A 22295-nucleotide genomic window follows, 5' to 3' on the forward strand; every position below is an offset into this window, starting at 1 on the left:
GCACACAGGCAGCCAACGGTGTCTGCCTCATTCTGAAGTTTTCAGAGTTGATTTAGGCCCTTTTGGAATCCAGTGCCATTAGCAACAGTGAATCATCGAAGGGCCCTCGGCTGTTTATTCTCTGATTTTGTTGCTAGGCATTATTCTAAGGATTGGAGACTAAAGACGAGAGTATTTTCTCAAGAAGTGCACGGGGGAGCGTTTCTCGAACTAATATTTATAGCACAGTAGAATCAGTGCAATTATCGCCGTAAGCCTGGGGTATTTTGAGAGCACAGATGAAGGGCAACGGCACCTATAATACCCTTGTAGGGAGGGTGAGGCTGGAGAATGGGAGTGATGAGAATGGCAGCTGTGCTTCCTGCCGACATGGGGGATAAACCATGCAAGAATTAACGCTGTTACATGGTAGAGCATGTGTCTTTCCAATTTTGGTGCAGCATCCCTCTCAGTTATGGCAGCCCCATGGAAGAGGCAGTAATAGGGCGCCGTGTGGGGAACTCCAGGCAAAGGGAACAGCCGGGGCAGCGGGCAGAGGTGGGGAAGGCTGGGTCACATAGAGGAACCTGCGTGCTATGCATTTGGCTTCTGGAAAGGGAGCAGTAAGCGAGGTGGGTTGGGGCCAGGAAAATTCAGAAACTTGACTGCAAAGCTAAGAAGCTTTGACTTTCTCCCATGTGTGAACAGGGAGCCCCTGTTCTTTAGAGGAGAGTGCCCGGCGAGGATGTGTTTCTGAAGGGCCCACCTGAGTAGTGTGTGGACAGGGTGAGTTCGTGGCAGGGAGACTCACCAGGAGATCGTTGTCAGTCTGGGCCGAAAATGTTCAAGGTGAAATACGACGTTGGGGATGGAAGGAAGAGGTGATGGGAGAGAGGGCGGCACTGAGTGACCATCAAAGGGGAAGGGGGGTGTCAGAGAGGATTCGGTGTTCCAAGTGCAAGGTTGGCGGCATTAGTAGACACCAGGAAGGCAGGAGCATGTTCTGGGTGGCATCCACTGGGGTCTGTGGGGGACATTACTCCTGTCCACAGTGGTGTGGACAGAGGCACCAGGACAAAGTCGATCACGCTGGGGTTTCGACAGAGGAGAGATCACGTATCCCGTAATCCCTCTGTCCCGCCATTACCAACCCCTGCTGAAAACTCTCGGAAGGCTCCCCGTTGCTCGTAGGACAGAAACAGGCCTTTTCTGTTGCCCACAAAGCTGGTGACCCTCTCGTGCCTCAGCATCCATCCTCCGTCTGTGGACCTGCCACACCCATCTTCTTTCAGTCCCATCCATGGTCACCACTGTATCTCCAACAGCAATAAGTAGCTATTGAATAAACTGTGCTGCTTCAGCCACAGGGTCTTTGCACATGCCACCCATGCACCCATCTTTAACCATCTTCCTTTCCCTCTTTGGCTCCTCGGCATCTACTGCCCTTTAGATCTCAGTTCAAGTGTCACTTTGCCAGGAGCACCTTTCCTGACATCCCGGATTAGGTCCAATCTCTTTCATTTGCTTTATAGAGACCTGATTCCCCACCCCACTACCTTCATACCATCCATAGAAGCAGTAATTTTACATCAACTTGTGGGAATATTTGCCCGAGGCCCATCTCCTGCACAGACTGTAAAGTCCAGGGGCATTGTTCTTTCTGTGAGCACTGTACCCCCTGTACCCAGCATGCGAATTGGAATTCTGTAGTGCTCAGTGAATACTTGTGAATGAATGAATGAGGGAATGAACAAGTGCCTATTCCATTGGCGCTTCAGGGAGGGCTGCTGAGAAGCAGGTTCTGTTTCAGAAGCTCCTTCTAGGGCAGGTGGAATTTCTGTAGAAGGAATTGGTCTTCAAGGACCCAGCACAGACCAGGGCGGTGGTGGCAGGGGAGAGGGTCTTGATCAAAAGGAGTTTCTGAATGTTTAAGTGAAATAGGGAAATTGAAATCTAGAGAAAGAAAGGGTTTTAAGACCAGAAGGACAGTTAAGCCAAGTGTTGGAAGGACTCACATGTCAGGATGAGGACTTGGTTGTTAAGTTGAGGGGCAACAGGGATCCTGGAGGGATGGGTCCGAAAGCTCCTCTTTGAGAAGGTGGACATGGCAGAGAAACACGGGGGCTGGAGAGATGAGCTGGAAGCAGAAAAACACCTGCGGAGGATAGGGCAATAGCTTTCGTCCAGCTTGCAAACCACATGAATGGAGGTATTGTAGACGAGGTAGTGCGAGCAAAATTTGGGTGGTGAAATGAAAGAAACTGGGCAATAGATGGGCAGTTTAAGAAAGAGAGGCCAGGACTTCCCTGGCGGTCCAGCGGTTAAGGCTCCGCACTTCCAATGCAGAGGGCGCGGGTTTGATCCCTGGTCGGGGAACTCATGGCGTGACTAAAAAAAAAAAAAAAAAGGAGAGAGAGGCCGTGGTGATGAGGCTGTGAGCTCCTAAGCCTCAGGTCTTTTTCACCTTTATATCCGCAGTAGAAAAAGAAAGGTCTTTCTTCTGAAATTGTGGGGAGGAAACGAATTTGGAGACTGTAAGTGCACAGAGAGGCCATAAAAGAGAGACAGTCTCACCCGAAGAGCTGTTCTGTTCGGCTCATTCAGTGTTCCGTTGGCAACGTTTAAAAAAGGGAGCGATTTCTCTTAAAAGCCATATTTCTTCAGGTTGGCCTGCACTGGCCACCGTGTCCCATGTGGCGCCCATTGGTTGAGCTTAGGTGGCCCTGTTTGGTTGCTTTGAGTCCCCTGCCTGGTCTTACACCCAGAGGGGCTCACTCGTCACCTGCCGGGACTTGGAGAACACCTGAGTTGCTGCTCCCCGGTTTTCAAGAGGCTGCTTTCAGGTGTCCCATGAAACACGACACGCTCGTTTCCATCAGTGCTCTGGGGGTACCCAGAACTGGGGGGATGGGAGTTCTGCCCCGAGGACCTTCAGTCCCCAAAGGAGTCTGATGAGACACAATTGATGAAGAGGCACACCTGCATTTCCAGTGCCTTCTGCTAGCACCGGCACTCAGGATCTTGGTGCAAAACAGATGCTGTGAAATGACTGCCAGGTGTAAATAATGAGATCAGGGCATGTGCGAACTTCGTAAAACTTTTATTGATATATTTATCATGCCAACGTTTTTTTACTTAAGATTCAAATTCCGTTTGAAAGGGAGGCAACAAACGAGCATCGGGATCCCAGGCTGCTCCTGGAGGAGCCCCAGCTTCACGAGAAAGCACGCACATCCTCCAGCTGTGTGATCTGATCACTCAGAGTTGCATTCTGGGAAACTCCTCCTAGAGAGCCCGGGCGGGATGTGTTTCGTTGGTAGCTGGGAAACAACAACAGCAGCAAAAACAAAATAACTGCGTCCTAAGACTTCTCAGAACATCTCCGGCTTTGAAACTATTGACCCTCAAGGATCCCTCCCCACCCGATCTAGAATATGTGTGTGTATATATATATATCCACTGAAGAAAGATCACTGTTTTTGTTGCTTGCTGGCTGTCTCGCCAGACCCTTAGGATGGCCTTGGCACACTTGGCTGTGCTTCTCGGTGGGATCCTGTGGATTCCAGCCGTGGGTGCACAGCCCTTCAGGAGCGTTTGGACTTGCTGCACGCTGGGCACAGAAGCTGAGCCCTGGAGATGATGTACGCCCGGCCGCCCAGCTGCTGCTCGCAGCCCTCGCAGACAAAGTGCTCTCGGTGCCAGGCCAGGTCTTCCACGCACTGGTAGTCCTCTGAGAATATTATCTGGGGAGGGGAGCAGAAGAATCGTTCAGCTCAGGTTTTGTCCCTAGTAGACAGGGTGTGGGAGACAAGCCGTCAGATGGTGGTCCCTCGTCCCCCATGCTTGTTTTGACCTTTCAATGCCTCAGTGGAGAAATCTGACATAAATCTAAGACAGTAAGTACAGTATTTGGCGAAGGTCATGGTTGCATCTTAGCTTCTGGGATCAAAAAAAAAAAAAAAAAATCCTCCGCTATTGACAGGTTTTACGTATCTGACATCTATGATGCTGTCTGGGCCAAATCCAAAGCCCAGTTGCTTGGGCTTGGAATAAAGTAACACTTCGGAACATCTGTACAATCTGGCGAGGAACCAGAGAGCAGAACAGCGTACTGGTTAAATGTGCTTTCTGATTTGGGGGTCAAACAGGGACCAGGTACGTGTTTTCACTTAAATACCAGCTGCATGACTTTGGGCAAATTACTCAACCTCCCTGTGCCTCAGTTTCCACATCTGTAGGATGGGGATATAAATACTACCCATCCCGTGGGGTTTTATGAGGGCCGCGTGTGTTGCTACAGATGGAGTACTCGGAATGGTAACAGAGACAAAGTCAATGCTTTGTGGTTATCACTGACCTCTCTGAGCTGAACTTTTCTCAAATGTCAAATGGAGATAAGGATTCTCTGTCCCCGAAAGACTGTTGTGAGATGTAACGGCACATCACGTACAACGTCTGTAGCGCGTTAGGATGAGGTGTTGTTACCGCGAGCATACTGTTGACCTCACAGAGATGAGGTGGGTGGGACCAGGCCTGCTGACAGCCCTTTTCCTTCTGTAACATCCTTGCCCACACAGTTATGAGGTAGGAGGATTACAGGGTCTTAACTTCACACGGAGACCAACACGTGAAAGGTGGGAGGAGGCAGGTATTGGCTTAAAGTGAGGAAGACATTTCTAACCCTCGTATGTGCCAAAGGTGAAGGTAGTGAGTTTCTCGTCACCAAAGGCATGCAGGCGGTAGTTATTATTGTCATAGCCATTATTGTCACTATTCATACACCTTAGAGTTTCTCTAGTCTAAACCCACGTTGGAGAGCTGAACCCCTTTCACGGCATCTCCTAACTGTCCGATTGTGTTATGTTAACGCTACGTGATTTTATTGTATCATCTTGTATTACATTACCCTAAGACTCACAGCAGCTTCCACTTCTTAGTTACTTGGGCCCCGTGCCAAGCATTTTCAGGCATGATCTCATTTATCCTCACAGCAATTCCATGGGATGGGCACTGTTACCCTCCCATTTGGTAAGTTATAAAACGGAAGCACAGGGGTTAGGGACACACATGCCTCACAGGTGCAGAGCCCAGTTTGAATGCGGGTCATGTACCTCCTGGCGGCAGCCCATAAGGTTCTTCTGAGCCCTTAGTGCCAAGCCTTGTGCCAAGGATGAGACTTGACAGGTCCTCTGTGTCTGACCCATCCCAACAGGCCCGGGGGTGGGAACTAATTTCTGCCCCACTCTGCAGATGGGAAAACAGAGGCTGAGAGTGTCAAGAGGGATCTGAGCCTCAGTTTTCCTATCTGTGGATCACGAAGCTACACTCCCCTGGGCCTCTGGGTCCCCTCCTGCAGTCTGGGGGTGCCCATCCCACTGGTCCTCACCTCGTCGCAGCCGGAGCACCGGGGCCGCAGGCTCTCGCAGTAATGACGGCCACACCAGGGCGCCCCGTCCTTCCAGAAGTAGATGAGGTCCACCAGCGGCTCGGAGCACTTGTTGCACACAAAGCAGGCAGGATGCCACTGCTTGCTGTAGCCTGCCCTGTCCGAGTAGACCACAGGGCTGTCGGCGGGGGCCACCCCCTTGCAGAGCTCACAGACCTGGAAGGGTGGGGGAGGAGCCCCAGGACACAAGGTAGTCAGGAGTGCATGGTGACCTGGGTTCGAGTTTCAACTCCAGTCTCTTTACTTCCTGGGTGACCTTGAGCAGTTACTGTACCTCTTTGTTCCTCAGTTTTCTCATCTGCAAAGTGGGATAATAATAATACTGCCTACCTAGTAGGTAGTCGTGAGGACTCAATAAAGTATCGGTTTGGCCATGAAGTTCATTTGGCTTTTTCTGTAAGATCTTATGGACAAACCCGAATGAACTTTTTGGCCAACCCAGTATTTGTTTAGCACGGTCATTCTCACGCTTTTTGTTCTCAAGACCCTTTAGACTCTTAAAAATTTTTGAGAAGCCCAAAGAGTTTTTGTTCATGTGGGTAATAGCTATTGATATTTACCATACAAGAAATTAGAACTGAGGAAAAAAATTAAATAACTATCAATTCATTAAAAAATAGTAAACCAACAGCATGTTAACATAAATATGTGTAATTAAAAATAACTGTATTTTCCAAAACAGAAAAATTGAGTCACGTGTGGCATTGTTTACATTTTTGCAAATCTCCGTGACTGGCTCAGTAGAGGATTTCTCGATTCTTAGGACTGTTTTAGCTTTTTATCTTTTGCACCATGTGGTTTTCTTTGAAATATATGAAAAAAATCTGACCTTACGCTGATTAGAAATTGAAAAAGGGAGGCAGGCATTTTCAATAGCCTTTCTAGATAGCTGTGGAGTATTTTCCTTTGCTATTACATCAAAATTAGACAAATATTAGTTTCTCAAAAGTTAGTTAATGTAGAGTATCAACCAACCTTTCATCCCGGTTACATTAAAACCCACCGGTCCACCTTGTACTTTGAATGGATCTTTTACCTATGGAGGATTAATTTTTAATAAACTTAAAATTTTAGAACAGTTTTCGACTTACAGAAAAATTGTCGTCATAGTACAGAGAATTCTCGTATACCCCGCACCTGCTTTCCTCGGTTCTTAGCACCTTACGTTAATACGGTATACTTGTCACAGTCAGTTAACCAGTATTGATATGTTGTTATTAACCGAAGTCCAAACTTTATCCAGATGTGCTTAGGTTCTACCTACTGTCCTTTTCCTCTTGTAGGATTGGATCCAGGATCCCACATCACAGGTAGCGATCATGTCTCCTTAGGCTCCTCTGGGCTGTGACGGTTTCTCAGACTTGCCTTGTTTTTCATAACCTTGGAGGAGTACCAGTCAGATATTTGGTAGACTGTCCCGCAGTTGGGATTTGCCTGATGTTATTATCATGACTGCACTGGGAGGAAGACCACAGAGCTAAACGGCTGTTCTCATCACGTCCTATCCAGACGACATCCTCGAGCTGTAAAATCCAGTCGTTTTGGAGTTCTCACCTCCTCAGAACTCTGATGACGAGGATGATGCTGGCTAGCATCTCCCTGGGGCAGTTGTGTGTCCAGCTCAGGTGTTTTCCCTCCCGACTGACACCCTTACGGAAACCCGAGAGAGTTACTTTCCCTTCTAGACTTATCTCCCTTTTAAGGAGACCTATATTTCCCCCCAGACGTGGCCAAGCCCAGGTTCACAGAGATTCAGTGATTGCTGAGTAGCAATAGCTGACAAAAGGCAAAGCTGGGATTTGAACACAGGCCAAGCCTGACCCCAAAGCCAAGGTTCTTTCTGCTCCACCGTGCGGCCTTTACATCAGAGTCGGCAAACTACCTGCCCCTGCCTGTTCTTGTAGGAACCATCAGCGTCGAATGGGTTTTACATCTGAACTCTAATTTAGTGAAATGTTTTCTCCCAAAAAAGAATTCCATTTTTCTCATAGTAGAACGGGGTTTTGGACTGAATGGTGCCCCTCCCCCAGTTAACATGTTGAAGCCCTGACCCCCAATGTGACTGTATTTGGAGATGGGGCCTTTAAGGAGTTAACTGAGGCTAAAGGAGGTCATTAGGGTGGGGCCCTAATCAAATAGGACTGGTGTCCTTATAAGAAGAGAGACCAGAGATGGATGGCTGTCTCTTTCTCTTTCTGGGTGTACACAGAGGGGAGGCCATGTGAGGATACAGTGAGAAGGAGGCCCTCTGCAAGCTAGAAAGAGGGGTCTCACCAGAACCCAGCCCTGCCAGCACCTTGATCTTGGACTTCTAGTCTCCAGAACTGGGAAAAAAATACACTTCTGTTGTTTAAGCCACCTGGCCTGCGATATTCTGTTATGGCAGCCTGAGCTAGCTGATACGGCCTGTATTGCAAAAACCTGTCTTAATTATACTACTGTACTTTGAATTTCAAAAAAAAATTTGTGGATATTTATTTTCTCTCTTGTTACATAAAGTACCTACGTGATATCATCAACTCCAGCTCTTGGTCCACAGCACCTGAGAGACAGATCACCTGGCCCTCTACAGAAAATATTTACTGATCCCTGGCTTGAGATGAACACTCTGTCTTACCAAGCACAAATTATGTGTCAGCCCAAATAGAGATATTTATTGTTTTGCTGTGTAAAGATGAATAGGCCTATATTCCGAGCCTAAACACTTAGAATTCTTTACATACTTTAACTGCATACTTAATATACTCTTGTGTATGAAGAGGAAATAAAAATTAAAATGGTGGTAATTGGGGAAAGAAAACCAAATGACAGAATATGTCCACGTACTGAGTGTGGTCCCTAAGCACGGTCGTGGCTGAGCTCGTGTTCAGGTGAGGCGTGTGTTTGGTTAACTGCTCCTGGCCGTCTGATGAGGATGTTCCTTAGAATGTGCTGGGTTTTTCGTTTCAGTTATGCCCACAAGAATGACGGGTGTGAGTCCTTCACCAAAGTGAACCCTGTCCTTCTGTACGTGGCTGAGCCCCAGCTCACCTGGAACTCATCAGAGGGTCTGAACCAAAAATAGGTGATGGGGAATTCCCTGGTGGTCCAGTGGTTAGGACTCCACGCTTCCACACCAGGGGGCACGGGTTCGATCCCTGGTGGGGGAACCAAGATACCGCAAGCCTCACAGTGTGGCAAAAATTTAAAAACAAACGAACAAAACAAACCAAAAATAGGTGATGGATCTGCGTTCATTGACTGTCACATCTCCAGAAGTGTAAACTGTCTGGTGAGGGCTGTTTGAGAAGCAAGTGAATTTTCTGTCTGTTGGTCTTTCTAAATTTCACAGAATGAAATTTCCGGCCCCTTTCCTCCCACACAGAAGGGGCTTACTGTCCATCCACCACACCTGGTCGAGTATCACCAGGATACATCAGCGGGGCGCCTGACTCCAAGTTTCCAGATGTGCCTAACACAGAAGTGGGGAAAGGGGGGGATATAAATGCACCTGGATGTGTCTGGTGGGTACCAGCAGGCGCCCGCGACCCACAGAAGGAAGGAAATAGAGGGACGTGAGGTCAGGAAGCAGTTTGGGGGTGATCACGGGTGACTCTGAACTGTGGGTTGGGACTTCGCTTTGGAGATAATGGGAAGCCATTGTTGGTTCTGGAGTGCTGGGGTGTGGTTTGCACTGTGAGGGGATAACTCTGGGAGCACTGTCTGAAAGGGCTTTGTCAGGAGCCTCTCTGAGGAGTGTCTCTTCCCTCCTTGTCCCCCAGCATCCCTGGCTGTGCACCCTGTTACCACCAGTAGCCAGTCCTTTTCTAAGCAGTGTCATTGACATTTTATGGAAACATGCTGTCAGAGTAATGAGTCCTGTCAACATGCATCAGGAAGCAATTTCTTCTTCTGGCCTCTGAGCTATTTTCCATGCCCCCTTCCCTGTGGTCTCAAAGGACAAGAGATCTGACAGTGTCTCGGCTCTGTCAGCTGGTGGCCCCTCAGCCACTAGGGGCAGCCTGACAACCAAGAATCCGACTGCCCAGCCTGCCTGGGGTCCTGTGATCCCGGTCCTGCCCTTCTCTGCACAAACTTATTCTCCTGCCATCCTTGGAAGGGAGGTTTACAGTTTCTAAATTGCAGTGGGTGTTTGAGAGGGGGGCTAGCTGTGTGACCTTGGGCAAGTTACCCAACCTCTCTGCACCTTAGTTTTTTCACCTGCCAAATAATACTCAGAACATCACAGGTCTGTTGCATGGATTAAATGAGATAATAGAATGAATGAACTTGACAAGGGTTCAGTAATAATTAGCGAAAATCTCCTGTTATCCCTACGAAGCCCTCCTTATAGAAAGCTGAGGAGCTAAATCCATTTCCTAAGATGACAAAGACGTCGAAGGCAGCATCTGCTTCTGGTTTGGAGGCCTGGGTTCCTTTCAGTAGCACCATGAGCACGTAGATTGGCAAGAGGTCATTCCTCCCACCCATGAGCTCTGTGTTTTTCCATCTCTGTTCTTTCCCTCTGTGCAAGGCCAGAGAATCACATCATGTGAGCTTCATCTTCTGTCACTACCCCAGACTCAGCTACAATCAGTGCCCGCCTTGGTGGACCTGCTTTTCTCCCTCTCCCATCCCACCCCCTCCAAGACAGCGTTCTCAGCCTCGAGTCTGCCCCAGCATCCCTAGAGGGCCGCTCAGAGTGCTGCATCTCCCCACCCCGAGTGTCTGATTAGTAGGTCTGGGAGAGGGCGGGGGAATTTTCAGACTCCCAGGGGATGCTGGTATGGTCAGGGGACCGCACTTCGAGACCCACTGTCATAGAGCGTTTGAACATGACCTTATATAAAAACTCAGCAAAAATGACATGACCAATTAGGTTCCATGACAGCAAAAGCCAATGTGAATTCCTGGTATGCTTAAATTGTAGACCATTTTGAAGAAAGCCCAATGTGGTCATTCCCAGGTGACTTCCCCTCTAGAGGAGCCACTTTTGGTCGAGTAGAAGTCCTTTGGAACTAGGCTAAAAGGCACAGAGAAGACCATTGATCATTAGCATGTCAGTGGGTTCTCATTCAAACTCCCAACTGTCTAAAACTAGAACCTTCTCATGGGAATCTGTCCAGCCTTTGCCACGTAACCTAGTTTGCAGACTGGTGCCTCCGGGCGAAGGAGCTGTAGCACAGTCCTTTCGTAGGTAGAACACATGTGACGTTTCTCCTGGTGCCACTGAAGTTTTGTCTTGCCCTGTTCAAATGGTGAGAGCTTCTTCATCACAAGCGTCTAAATGAAAGAGTTTGTATATTCTGTACTTTGGGCTTTTGTAAACACTTGCACTGAGAAAGCTGAGGAGCATTCTAGATTCAGCTGCCTGCAAAGCTCAGACCCTGCAGGGCTGGGGTTCCCTCCGCCGTGAGGTGTGGAAATGATGCCGGCAACTTCTTGGACCCTCCTCCAACCAATACCCGTATCCCCTTTCTTTGCATATGTAACTCGCTTCTGTAGAACAGAATGTGGTGGAAGGGATGCTGTAGATCCCTGAGGTAGGTCATAAAGGCAACACAGCTTCCACTGGCTCTTTCTTGGGAGTCCTGAGACCCGCATCCTAGGGCAGCCACACGGAGAAAACACAGAGATAGAGGGAGAGGCCGGGGCCCCTGCTGGTCCAGCCCTAGCCGTATCTGTCTTCCAAGCATCAAGGCCAGATGTCAGGGACAGAGACAAGCTCTCCCGCTGAGCCCTGCCCAGGTTGCTGATCTGCGAGAAAACAGACGTCTTGGAACAGGTGTTCTAAGCCGCTGCATCTCAGGGTGGTTTGCTGTGCGGCCCCAGGTAACAGGAGCAGCACACGTGGGCACGCAGAGTTATTCAGGCTTCTGAAACGGAAGTAACCAAGACACAGAGTGTTTCAGGAAGCAGCAGATTCAGGACAGTGGCCCCGGGTTCCACGGCCAAAGAGCTGTCTCCAGGGATGAGCCGAGCTGGCCTTCAGGGACAGATCTGCAGATACTGAGAGCCCTGTAAACCAGCCGAAATCCGTCTGCCGCGGTTGCCAGCAGTTCTGTTCCAATCATGTGGTTCTTTTCTGGAAGGCCTTTATCCAAAGGCCTCCCCAGTCTAAACCCAGATTGCCTTGTGAAAAGCTCACCGTTACAATACAGTAAATATTGACTCAGGGGCCTTGAATTCAGGCACTGGGTTCTCTCCAACACAAATACTCAACAATTTATTTATAAACAGTATCACTCCGTTTCCTCTTATGGCGATTATTCACCATCTTTGCTTGCAGCCTCGTCTATCGGCAGTCTTTTGTTTGTTTTTTCCTCTTTTCTGGCCCAGTGTCACGGCTGGCATCTTTAGCCTCTTGCGTTCTCTTGCCCCATACGGGCACCTTCCCGAGGTTCCTTATGGTGCAGAATAGGTGGGTGGCCGCAGGCGCTGTGGTTAGGGTCCCAGCCTTTGCACGAGGTCCCGCCGTAGCTTCATGTGGGGGGATGTCCGAGCCTCAGTTTCCGCATCTGTGACACAAGGTGGGCCCTGATCTTGGGAATTGCTCTGCACGTGGGGTCAGTGCTGTGGGCCCACCAGTGCTTTGTCTCCCGCATCTTCTAGGGGCAGGTCCTTAAGGAGGGGGCTCTCTCCCAAGCAAGGCAGAATGCAGGCGTTTCTAACCGCATCTCCCTCACTGGTTATCTGGTGAAGGGGGAGGATGGGGCCAGGAAGGCTTCCCAAATTCGACACTTGCAAGAGAGAACGTCGGCCTGGGGTGTTCCCGAATCCGGCTTTGACAAGTGTATCCCTACAGCGGGATGCTGCTGAGTAGGGACAAGGCTTATGTGTGGTCATCTCTGTTGCAGAGGGCCTCGCAAGGTGTCTGGGCCACACTGGGGGCTCTGGAAGCGGGAGCTGCCGTCCTTTGGAGTCTGTGTGGGGTTTGAGGTGAGGCAGGCCTGAGTTCCAGTTCTGGCTTCATGGCTCACCAGCTAGACAACTAGAGAGGGGGATGATATATCTTGCCGGGTAGTTCTTGGGATTGAATGAAACAACCGTGTGAAGCCTCTGGCGTGCTGCATGGCACAATGTAGGTCGTCGACGAATGGCAGATGACACCATCCTCAGAATTATCAGCGTCACCAAGTAACCTCCAGTAGCAAAATAAAACGGAACAAAGCCCAGGTCATTCATAAACGGTGAAAACCATTTTTTATGGTTCTTCTAGTTCCAGGGTCAGCAAAGTACATCCCTGGGGCCAGATCCAGCCTGCTGCCTGGTTTTGCAAATAAAGTTTTATTGGGACACAGCCCTGGTCATCTGTTGAGGTATTGTCTTTGGCTGCGTCAGTGCCACAAGGACAGAGGCCAGTGGTTATGACTGAGACCTCGTGGCTCGTAAAACCTGAAATATTCACGATCTGCCCTTTGTAGGAAAAGTTTGCCAACCCCTGTTTTAGTCAATGGACTCTTACGTAGCCCACTTTGCGGGGGGGGGGGGGGGGCGGGGGGAAAGATAGTTGTGAAGCCTTATGAGGCAACATGGCAAAGTATTTATAGTATGAAAAGCAGGATAAGAGGAATTTTCTGTGGCAAATAAAATCTCCTTTAATGTCATTAAAATATCTCCCCTGTGAACAAGGTGGCAGGCAGATGCTGAGAAGCCTGGTAACCATGGCAATCTGGGGGGGGGGCTTCCTTTGATCCTCTGTCCTCCAGCTCAGGCATGGCTTGCAGGCCTGGGGGCGCACGGTGGTTTCGAATTCGCAGAGAGGGGCTGGCAGGAAAGCCAGCCTGCCGACCCACAAGCCAAACATCTGCTCGGACCAAGCTTTGGAAGTCCCTTGCCCACAAGTATGTCCCTTGTCGGGGCTGGAGTCGGGCTGAGCCGCCAGAGGCTGTTAAGTTTCCATCTGAGAGGCCCACCTCGTGGGAGGGAGGGGACCCACACCTCCGGTCCCTCCTTTGTGCATTCTTGTGGGGAAAGGGGGCAGGGGCGTTACACTGTAATTTGGGACCAAATTAACACATCTTTACGACTTCCAGCAACGTCTTCACTTCTTTCAGTCTGTTCTCCTTTTAATCATTTTCTCTGGGGCCACGGCTTGGCCCATGAGGCAGGAGCTGGGGTCTCCCGGCAGGGATGAAAACTACGAAAGGGCGGAGATTACATTAAATGCTGTGTCCTGGCTTTCTTTCGTCTTTCTTCGGTTACAAGTTTGGGGTGTAGGGAAGGGCGGAAATTCCTGGGCAGGATGACCATGCCCAGGAAATTGGTATATTTAATTTCGGAGAAAATATCCAGTAAACTTTCTAAACGCAGGGAAATGGTCTGGTAGAGCTGTTCACCGTCCGAGCATTGAGGTCCACTGTCCGTAGGATCCATCCAGGTGGGAGAGGTCGGGAGTGGGGGCCTGGAAAGCAGATATGCGGCCCCGCCGTGCTGCTGTGGAATGGTCTGGGCTGCTGGGGTGGGCAGCTCCACGGCCACGGAACGCTTCGAAGTCCCCAAGACCCCTGAGAACCCATGGCGGGTGGGACTGGGGCGGGGCAGGCACGTCCTTCCCTTGTTCTTGGCTCACAGACAAGAGGCCCTCAAGTTCTTCACCAGGCTGGGCTGGGAGTAACTCTGCACACTGCCACCCACTCCAGCAAACATAAATGCACATGCCCTTGCTTTGTCCCACCCTGCTGGGACCCCGCGGAAGGACCTGGGCTGGAACCTCACCGGCAAACCAGTTAACCTCTCTGTGCCTCAGGCTCCACGTCTGTGAAATGGGCATAACGACCCCAAGCTGTCTTGCCGGTCGTTCGGAGGATTCGAAGAGATGAACGAGCCTGCTGTGAAGTAACAGTTCCCCACCACCCTCGCCGCTCCACGCACACACAGAGGGGCAAATCAGGGAAAGAGGCTAAATACTGGGGTGTTTTTACTTGGCCTCACTGATTTAAAGGGCCTGCTTTGGGAGTGACAGCGGTTGGTTAGTATCTGGGATTTTTGTGCCGTGGCGTTTCCTCATGAAGAGGGATGACTCTCAGGGCACTTGCCATGCCACTGCCTCTCCTGAGCTCAGGGTCAGGATGACACTTGCAGGGACCGGCCCTGAGGTCGGCATGGGCGGCCGCAGCTTTGGGGTTCATTCCCAGACGTGCCACGGCTGATTTCAGCTTGCCCGTCCTGTCACGGGGCCCATGGGAAGGCCTGGCAGAGGGCCTTACTCAGATCCGAGTAAGTGAAGAGTCCTGGCCACGAGGATGGGTCGGCTCAGAGGGTGCTGCTCCCGTCACCCAGCTGGCCCACCGCCCTCCGGCTTCACCCAGCGCTCAGCCCGTGGGTGGGGATTCCACACAGGCGACTTGGAAAAGCCTTTCGGCGATAATGCTTCTCTGGTCTGGACAGTCTGGTGGAGGGGCCTGGGGTTGGGGGGAGGACTTGGCGGCCAGGGTCTCCGAGGAAGGGCACGACTGTAACAGCAGTCCAGCAGCAGGACGGAGCCGAGCGAGCTCCTGGGAGAACCGCCGTGGGGTGTAGGCTACCGGCAGCTCAGAGAAAGCAGGGCTCATGGCCTCCGGCTGCCAAGTGTAGAGTGTCGTACGCTCTAGGATGGGGCATTCGGGGCGGGTATAGAGCAGGGGGCTATGTTCCGTGCCTGTGTTTCCACCACTCCCCGTGGAGAGTTCAAGGAATTCAAGAGTGCCGTGCAGTGTTCTCAAAGCCGGACACCCTAAGCCAGGGGGCCACATAAATCTAGAAAATGCCCCCGTTAGCATCTCTTGGACCCTCCCTGTATACCAGATCGGCAGTATCATTTTGGCTGAGCTTAAATGTAAGGTCATTTTTAACCCTCTTTAGCAGTGGATCTCAAAGTGTGGGCCCCAGCGTTGGCATCAACCTGGAGACTCGTTAGGAATTCAGATTCTCAGCCTCCACCTGCACCAACAAGTCTGGGGTGGGACCCAGGCCTCTGGATTTTAGCCAGCTTCCAGCTGACTTTGGTCTGAAAACCACTGCCGTGGCCTCCTAAAGGCTCTGAGAAGTCCAGCCCTAAAGAAACCCATTTTGTTTCGTTTAGTCTGATGTCCCCTTTACATGGCCACATGGCCCGTTTATAGCTTCATGGCCATGAGCTTTCTAGGAATAAGCTTTGGGAAACAGGAAAGAGGGGTTTGGGGGCTGAGTTGGTTCGAATCCTACAGCCTCCCTTGGGCGGTTGGGAGCTTTACATCAGATACCCTCCTGCTTAGCTCTGTCCTCGGTCCAGAGAAAGCCCGCTAAATGGTAGCCACTGACAACAGTAATAACGTCACCATTAGGATGATAAAGTGCGATATGTTACCATCGTAGCTCCAGTGTGATCCATTTCACGTGTCCTTCTTTTTGCCGCCTTTTCTTTCATAAATCACTGTTTGATTTGGGGTGTCAGTCCTGTGCTTCCTCCCTGTACCTGGGTTCTCAAGTTGAATGCCCTGACTGCTTCTAGCAAAGTTTGTGGCCCTCGTCAGGGGAGCAAAAGTCAGGCCTCGTGCCCGATGCTTGTCTGTGGTAACTGTCCTACCTGCCCTTTTGCGAGAACAAGGGGAGCCCAGCACACAGGACAGCCAGCACCCATGTCCCCTTGATATGCCGCCACCTGGGGTAGAGCAGAGCAGTTCAGGCAGCGAGCCCACATCCAGGCCCAATGGCAGGGCTGCCGGGGACAAGCCATCTATGGCCTGACAGGCCACTTAGCTACCTTAATAGAATCTGCTCCCTGGCTTCAAGGAGGTAAACAGGGAGTTAAACACAGATAACAAGTAGGGTTTTATAAACCAGCATCACGCAGTAGAAAGAGCCTGATGGTCCGGCTTCTGCCCTTGAGAAACCATGGGGCCTCTGACAAGCCACCATTCTTCTCTGAATCTCTGACTGCTCACCTGTAAAATGGGGCTGGTGAAATCCACCTACCAGGTAACAGTTCGAATTAATCCAAGACCTGGAAGTACTGAGCATAGCACGTGGCACACAGCAGGTGCTTAAGGCATGTGAACTTGAAATCTCATCGTCCTTTCAGGCAAAATGGCCACCCAAGCGGCCCCCATCTTTTGAGGATCAGTTTAGTTCGAACATGGGACTTCCCTGGTGGTCCAGTGGTTGAGAATCCGTCTTGCAATGCAGGGGACGCCGGTTTGATCCCTGGTTGGGGAACTGAAAGCCCACATGCTGCGGGGTAACTAAGCCTGTGCGCCACAACTACTGAGCCTGCGCACCACACCTAGAAAGCCTGCGTGCCGCAACTACAGAGCCCACGCGCCACAACTAAAGAGAAGCCTGCACGCCACAACGAAGGATCCTGCGTGCTGCAACTGAGACCGGACGCAGACAAAAACGAAAACAAAATTTAGTTTGAACATTCATTCATTCATCCCCTTGTTCAGTCATTCATGGGTCGCATGTTTATCAAGCACCTATTCTGTATATTATATTGATGACTGCTGCTGCAGATACAGAGATGGACAAGACAGGACCTCATCTCTTAGAGGGGGTGATGGACGTGAGTCCACTAATGACATAATTTGTCACCTAATTAAGATTGGGCTTAGGGTCAGGAAGGAAAAGTCTGTCTTCCCAACCAGCCCGACCCACCAGTATCGGCTTCCTTCGCATTCCCTATTTACTGCCTGGTCTTGTTTAAATGCTTCCAAAGTGTCACAGCCATTTCCTAAAGTTGACTGTTGCCAAGGCCCTGGGATCTCAGGCCGCCTCTGCCCCAATTCCACACTGTCCAAACCCGTGGGCTGAGTCCAGGATAAAATACGTTCTCAGATCAGCATTTCTCTCTTGGGAATGGCAACTGGGAAACGTCACAGACTTAAAGACGTTGCGTTCCAGCTTGGAATCACGCAGTACTGATGTGTTAAAGATCGATGGCTGCTGGAGGGTGGATAGAAGGCAGGGCTGGGGACGAGGCTAGTTGATGAAACATGGTAACTGGATCTAATGTTTTCAGAAGTTCCTGGCATGTGAATTCTTCCTGAGAAATGGGTCTTTTCAAGACCATCACCAATTTGTGCTAGTGAAAATCAATTTCATTCTTTTGTCTCTTTGTCTCCTTGTTCTTTGCGTTGGATGGCAATCCCAAATGAACGGGCCCAGGGGGCGGGGGTGGGAGATGCAGGACACAGGTTTTGGATAACAAGTGTGAGTCACTACAGAGAAGAAAGACCCGGCCCCTTCTGGACGTACTGACAGCATCGTTCGGGCTGGCATTTCCCTGGGGTGTCTGGCTCACGTGGGTGACGGCTAGCCTGTTCCCAGCAAGGCAGGTGGTTTGCTTGAGGACCCTATATATTGGGACTTTTATCTCCAAATGTCACATAGAAGGATGAAGCCTCTTGGCTGATAGGGGTTGGGGGCCCATGAAAGTTAGCAAGCAGCCCCACGTGGCCCGAATCTCAAGCCCGCCACCTCTCCCCACGGCCCTTGGAGTAAAGTCCTAAATCTATAGCATCCCAATACGGGGACAGTGTCCTCTGCTTGTTTGATTTCCTGGGGGCTCGGCGGACAGTACAGGCCAATCAATGCTTGAGTGATGGATGGACGGAGGGCGTGCCCTTCCGGAAGCGTGCCCCTGCCGACCTCGCCAGCCTTGGGCCCCCCTGCACCCTGGTACCACACTTCCAGCCACCTGGGACTTCATTCAGTCCTCTGTGCTGTGCTGTCTGAGACTTTCACCTTTTTTTGCACATGATCACCTCTTTAAGGCAACACAGGTCTTCCCCGAAGAGCCCGAAGGCCTGGGGCACTCTTAATTATTCTTCCAAGGCCAGCGTGGGCCTCACCTCTCCCCCAAGCCTACCCTCACCCCCAAGCAAGGACAGATGCCCTTTCTCCGCACTGCGACGGTTTGCTTGTCTGTGACCTCTCCTGGACCATGACCACGAATGAAGGCAGGAATGAGGGAACAGAGCCTGGGGCTGGGAACCTGACCCTGCAGCCCTGGCCTGGGCGGTTTCAGCCAGACCCGATGGATGGATGGATGGACGGGAGAGACTTACGTGTTCCTTGGACGGGTCGCTGATGCTGCCGTTGGTAGTTGGGGCGGCCGTCTCTGCGCCCTCGGGCTTCTCCTGCTGCTTCCCCTCCTCCTTGGGCAAGCCGCCCTGCCCGGGAAGGGCCACTTCGCCCACACCCAGGGCCTCGCTCTTATACTGCTTCACAAACTCCTCCATCACCTTCAGCTCGTTCTCCAAAAGTCCGCGGCAGCGAGAGGGGTCCTGGTCGTAGATAGGGAGCTGACGCAAGAGCTGGCGCCGGCGGTAGTAGGCGCCCTCGGTGCCCGTCACTGGCTGCTTCTCCTTGGGGATGAGCTCCATGTACTGCAGGCCCTGGGGAAGAGGAGACCCAGCACCATGACTCCCAAGCACCGGGCAGAGATCTGAGCCCTGGCAAGACCTGGGCTTCTTCAGGTCTCTGCAGAACCCAAGGATTATTCTCAAGGAAGAAACGGGGTGAATTTGGGGAACACTGGAAAGAGACCTAAATAAGCTTCCACTCTCCCGAGTCACATTCACAGATTCACATTCTTGATGAGAATCGGGTAATTTCAGTAGACGTTCCTTTTAGATTTGCTAGCTTTGCAACATGGATTTTTGTTTCCTTCAAAACTGAATATTTTTACCTCATTTACCTCATGGCAATGCTTCTCATTTAAAAAAAAAATGTCGATCTAGTTTAAAATCGCTTTTCTTGGCAAAGTGTAATTAAATCACTATAGGCAGAAGGTATTTCATAGTTTATTAATTTAAAAATATGCAAAGGCACCTTGTAACAGTAGAATCGACAAGGTCTCAGGTCAATCACATTTCCACACCAACAGGGCTGGCACAGATGGTAGACCATCTGAATATTAATATATCCATGGATGACTGTCCAATGGCCTTCTGTTGGCTTGCTTGCTTGCTTTTTTGAAATGAGCAGAAATCTTACACTTGGGTGGGTCCCAGGGACGGGGAGATTAGGGGAAGGTAAAGGTCGAGGCCACACAGCATGAGAAAGCGTGAGGGGCCAGTTGTTTGTCCTGGACTACTGTTCTCCACCACTGTGCCCGACCCTGACCCTGACCCTGACCCGTACCTGACTCGCCCACCAGACGGCCTCATTCCCATGCCCCCACGGTCGCTGCCGTATTGACCGTCTTAGAATCTGCCTGCCCCATATCTCGTCCTTGAGGCTGGACTCACCCTGGAGTTGTGTTAACCAACATGGAAAGTGCGATTCATAATGGACAGTCCCAGCTGCGGCCTGTCTGTAGGGAACAGGGTATGAGAACCTGGGGGTGGGGGGTGCTACTCCAGAGCCTGGTTTGCTGAATTTCATAATAAATGAATTCCGGATAAGAGCCTTTTTAGAACAGGGAGAGGCAGGTGTGGGAATGCAGTTGAGGGGGGGCTGTGAGGGCCCCACCCCCGGCAGCTCAGCCCTGGATCCCGGAGGACCCGGCTGAGACCTCCCGGCCCTGCGGGCTCACGCATACCCTCTTCGTCCCTGTTCCTCTGCACAGCCCCTCATACTCTCAGGGCACCTTCTAGACACAGGAAATGGCCTGGGTGGTGCACAGAATTCTGGGGTGCTGGGAAATTTGGGTTTCTAGCTCCGGCCCTGCTGCTACTCTCTGTGTAAGATCAAGAAAGCACCCAGCCTCTCTGGGCCTCCGTTTCCTGATCTGCAAAGGTCAGGGTAGAAACCATGATCGTTAGGGTCTGGGCCGTTTGTGAGAAGTCAGCGGCCACCTCACTTGATTTCCTCACAAGTAGGAGGAGAGCAGTGTCATTCAGCCAAGTCCGCAGCCCCGGAAAGGGTCCAGAGTAGGCTGGCTGGCCAAAGAGTCCCAGGCCCTTCGCCCAGCACCCAGAAGAACCAGAAGCCCCGGGGCTCCCCCAGCTGACAACACGTCTGGCAGGGGCTGATTCCTGCTGTGTCTTGGGAAGACCGTGGCTCTTCTCTTGATCAGTGTGCAACTGCAGGTGGCCTCCGACGAGAACAGGCCAGACGGGTAGATCTGAAGACCCTTGTCTCAAACTTTGCGGTGCATAGGACTCACTTGGCGACCTTGTGGGAGAGCTTTCCAGGCCCGCTCTGTTTTAGGAGCCTGCAGGGGCCTGGAAGTGAGTGCTTGTATAGGTCCTCCTGGGGGAGTCTGAAGTAGGACATCCGAGGGCAGTGGGTGGGGGAAGGGATGGGACCAACAGAGGACGGGAAGCAGCAGCCCAACAGCCAAGAGGCTGGGGTGGGGCACAGGGCCCTGAGGAGATGGATGAGGGTACGGGAGGGCACAGGACCCTGGGGAGATGCAGCAGGGGCGGGGCAGGGGAAATACCCCCGCCAGCCCTTCCTATTTCTTGCCCGGGGCCTGCCCGGCTCCTAGAGTCTCAGGAAGGATTTTGCAGCCGCGGAAACACGAGCTTTGCTCATGCTGTCGGAATGGGCATCCAGACCTGGCCAGTATCTCACTTACTCCGAGTGCTGAAGCAATCCCGGTCGCACGGAGGATTCGGCTGATGGGAGAGCAGCCTCTTCTAGGAAGGCTGCTTTCTTCCCCCAGGGGAGTGGTACGAGGAACGGTAGGGACAGCTAACACCTACGTGCTGCTCGCTGCGTTCCAGACCTTCTTCTAAGTGTCTGACCTATGTTAACCCATTTAATTCTCACAACACCCCTAGGAGAAAGGTACTAATATTATCCCTTGGGAAACTGAGGCACAGAGAAGTTAAGTAACCTCCCGAAGGTCACACAGCTAGTATGCGGTAGAGACAGCTTTGAACTCAGCAGCTTGGGTCTCGACTTCTTCTATACTGACCGTCTACAAATTGGATGATTTGCAAAGAGAAAAGAAATGTCCCCCAGTCTCTGGGGGAGTCTCCTTTTGTCATCATTTCAGGGTGAGGGGGCTGTGGAAGCATTGCCTGGTGCCAGGAGGCTGTAGTCCCTGGATCTGTGTGTGGCTCTGGCCTTCTAGGGCCCGCACCCCTCCCTGCCCGACTTTATAAGTCAGCCCTGTGGTCGAGGTTGCGCCTGCACTCACGGTGTCCTCAAAGCCCCAGCTGGGTACCGGCTCTCTGCCTTTGCTCTGGCAAGGCCCCAGCATCTGGCTACCACCGGCATGTGTTTCGGGATGGCTGGCCTTGCCTGGCTGGCCTGAGGCCCCTCCCACACTCCCGAGCCACACGCTGATGGCAGACATTGCTAATCAACCCTGATGAGGGTCTCAGAACCCACCTCAAGGCAGCCCTCAGGCAATCACGATCAGTTGGCATGGACTCGGGAAGGGGAGGATGGGGAGGGAGGCCGGGTCAGAGTGAGCTGCCGGTGGTGCTCAGAGCCTGCAAGAGAAGCTCTCAGGTGTTTCTCCACGAAGCCGACTACGGTCATGTTCCCCAAACCTTTAGCAAGATGACTTTTCTAGGATCAGTTGGAAAGATTGGTTTAGGTTTTAAGTTTTTCGTGAGAAACGCTCTGAATCATTTGGTGCTTTGCTGTCTGGCACAGCCATACTGGGTGAAGAGGTTCCTGGAACCAGGCTTTTTCAGGAGAGAAATCAAAAGAGCAGAGAGAAAAGTGGAGGAGAAGGATGCTCTTTTCCCAGGGTTGGGCAGTGGGACACACACAGACTCTGGAATCAGAAAACCCAGTCCTGATTCTGCGCTTCCTGATTCTTCTCCAGCTGTCAGACAAAGAGAGCAAATGGGCTTCACGTTACACGTTAATCCTGGTCAATCATGGCAGCCTGGAGTGCTGTGTTGAGTAGGATTCTGAGGCCCAATGAGGGCTCAGTGGGAGACAGTGCGCTGACTGCCACGGGTAAGGGAGCAGAGGATGGGGTACGAGTGAATGTCAGCCCTGCATGCGCTCCTCAACAGCTTCT

General features: G+C 51.5%; 1 protein-coding gene across 1 annotated transcript in view; it reads right to left on the reverse strand.

The window, feature by feature from the left end:
* Positions 1 to 3060: 3060 nt before the first annotated feature.
* The window catches only part of LMCD1 (LIM and cysteine rich domains 1), a 57759-nt gene continuing 38524 nt past the window's right edge, over positions 3061 to 22295 (reverse strand). The window contains exons 4-6 of the mRNA XM_065885112.1: positions 18430 to 18759; positions 5366 to 5581; positions 3061 to 3722 (exon numbers count right to left, since the gene is read on the reverse strand). Of these exons, the coding sequence (XP_065741184.1) occupies positions 3564 to 3722; positions 5366 to 5581; positions 18430 to 18759 (705 nt within the window). The 3' untranslated portion in view covers positions 3061 to 3563. The remainder of the gene's footprint in view (positions 3723 to 5365; positions 5582 to 18429; positions 18760 to 22295) is intronic.

The sequence above is a fragment of the Phocoena phocoena genome, chromosome 10, assembly GCF_963924675.1.
Source record: "Phocoena phocoena chromosome 10, mPhoPho1.1, whole genome shotgun sequence".
NCBI classification, from domain to species: Eukaryota; Metazoa; Chordata; class Mammalia; order Artiodactyla; family Phocoenidae; genus Phocoena; species Phocoena phocoena.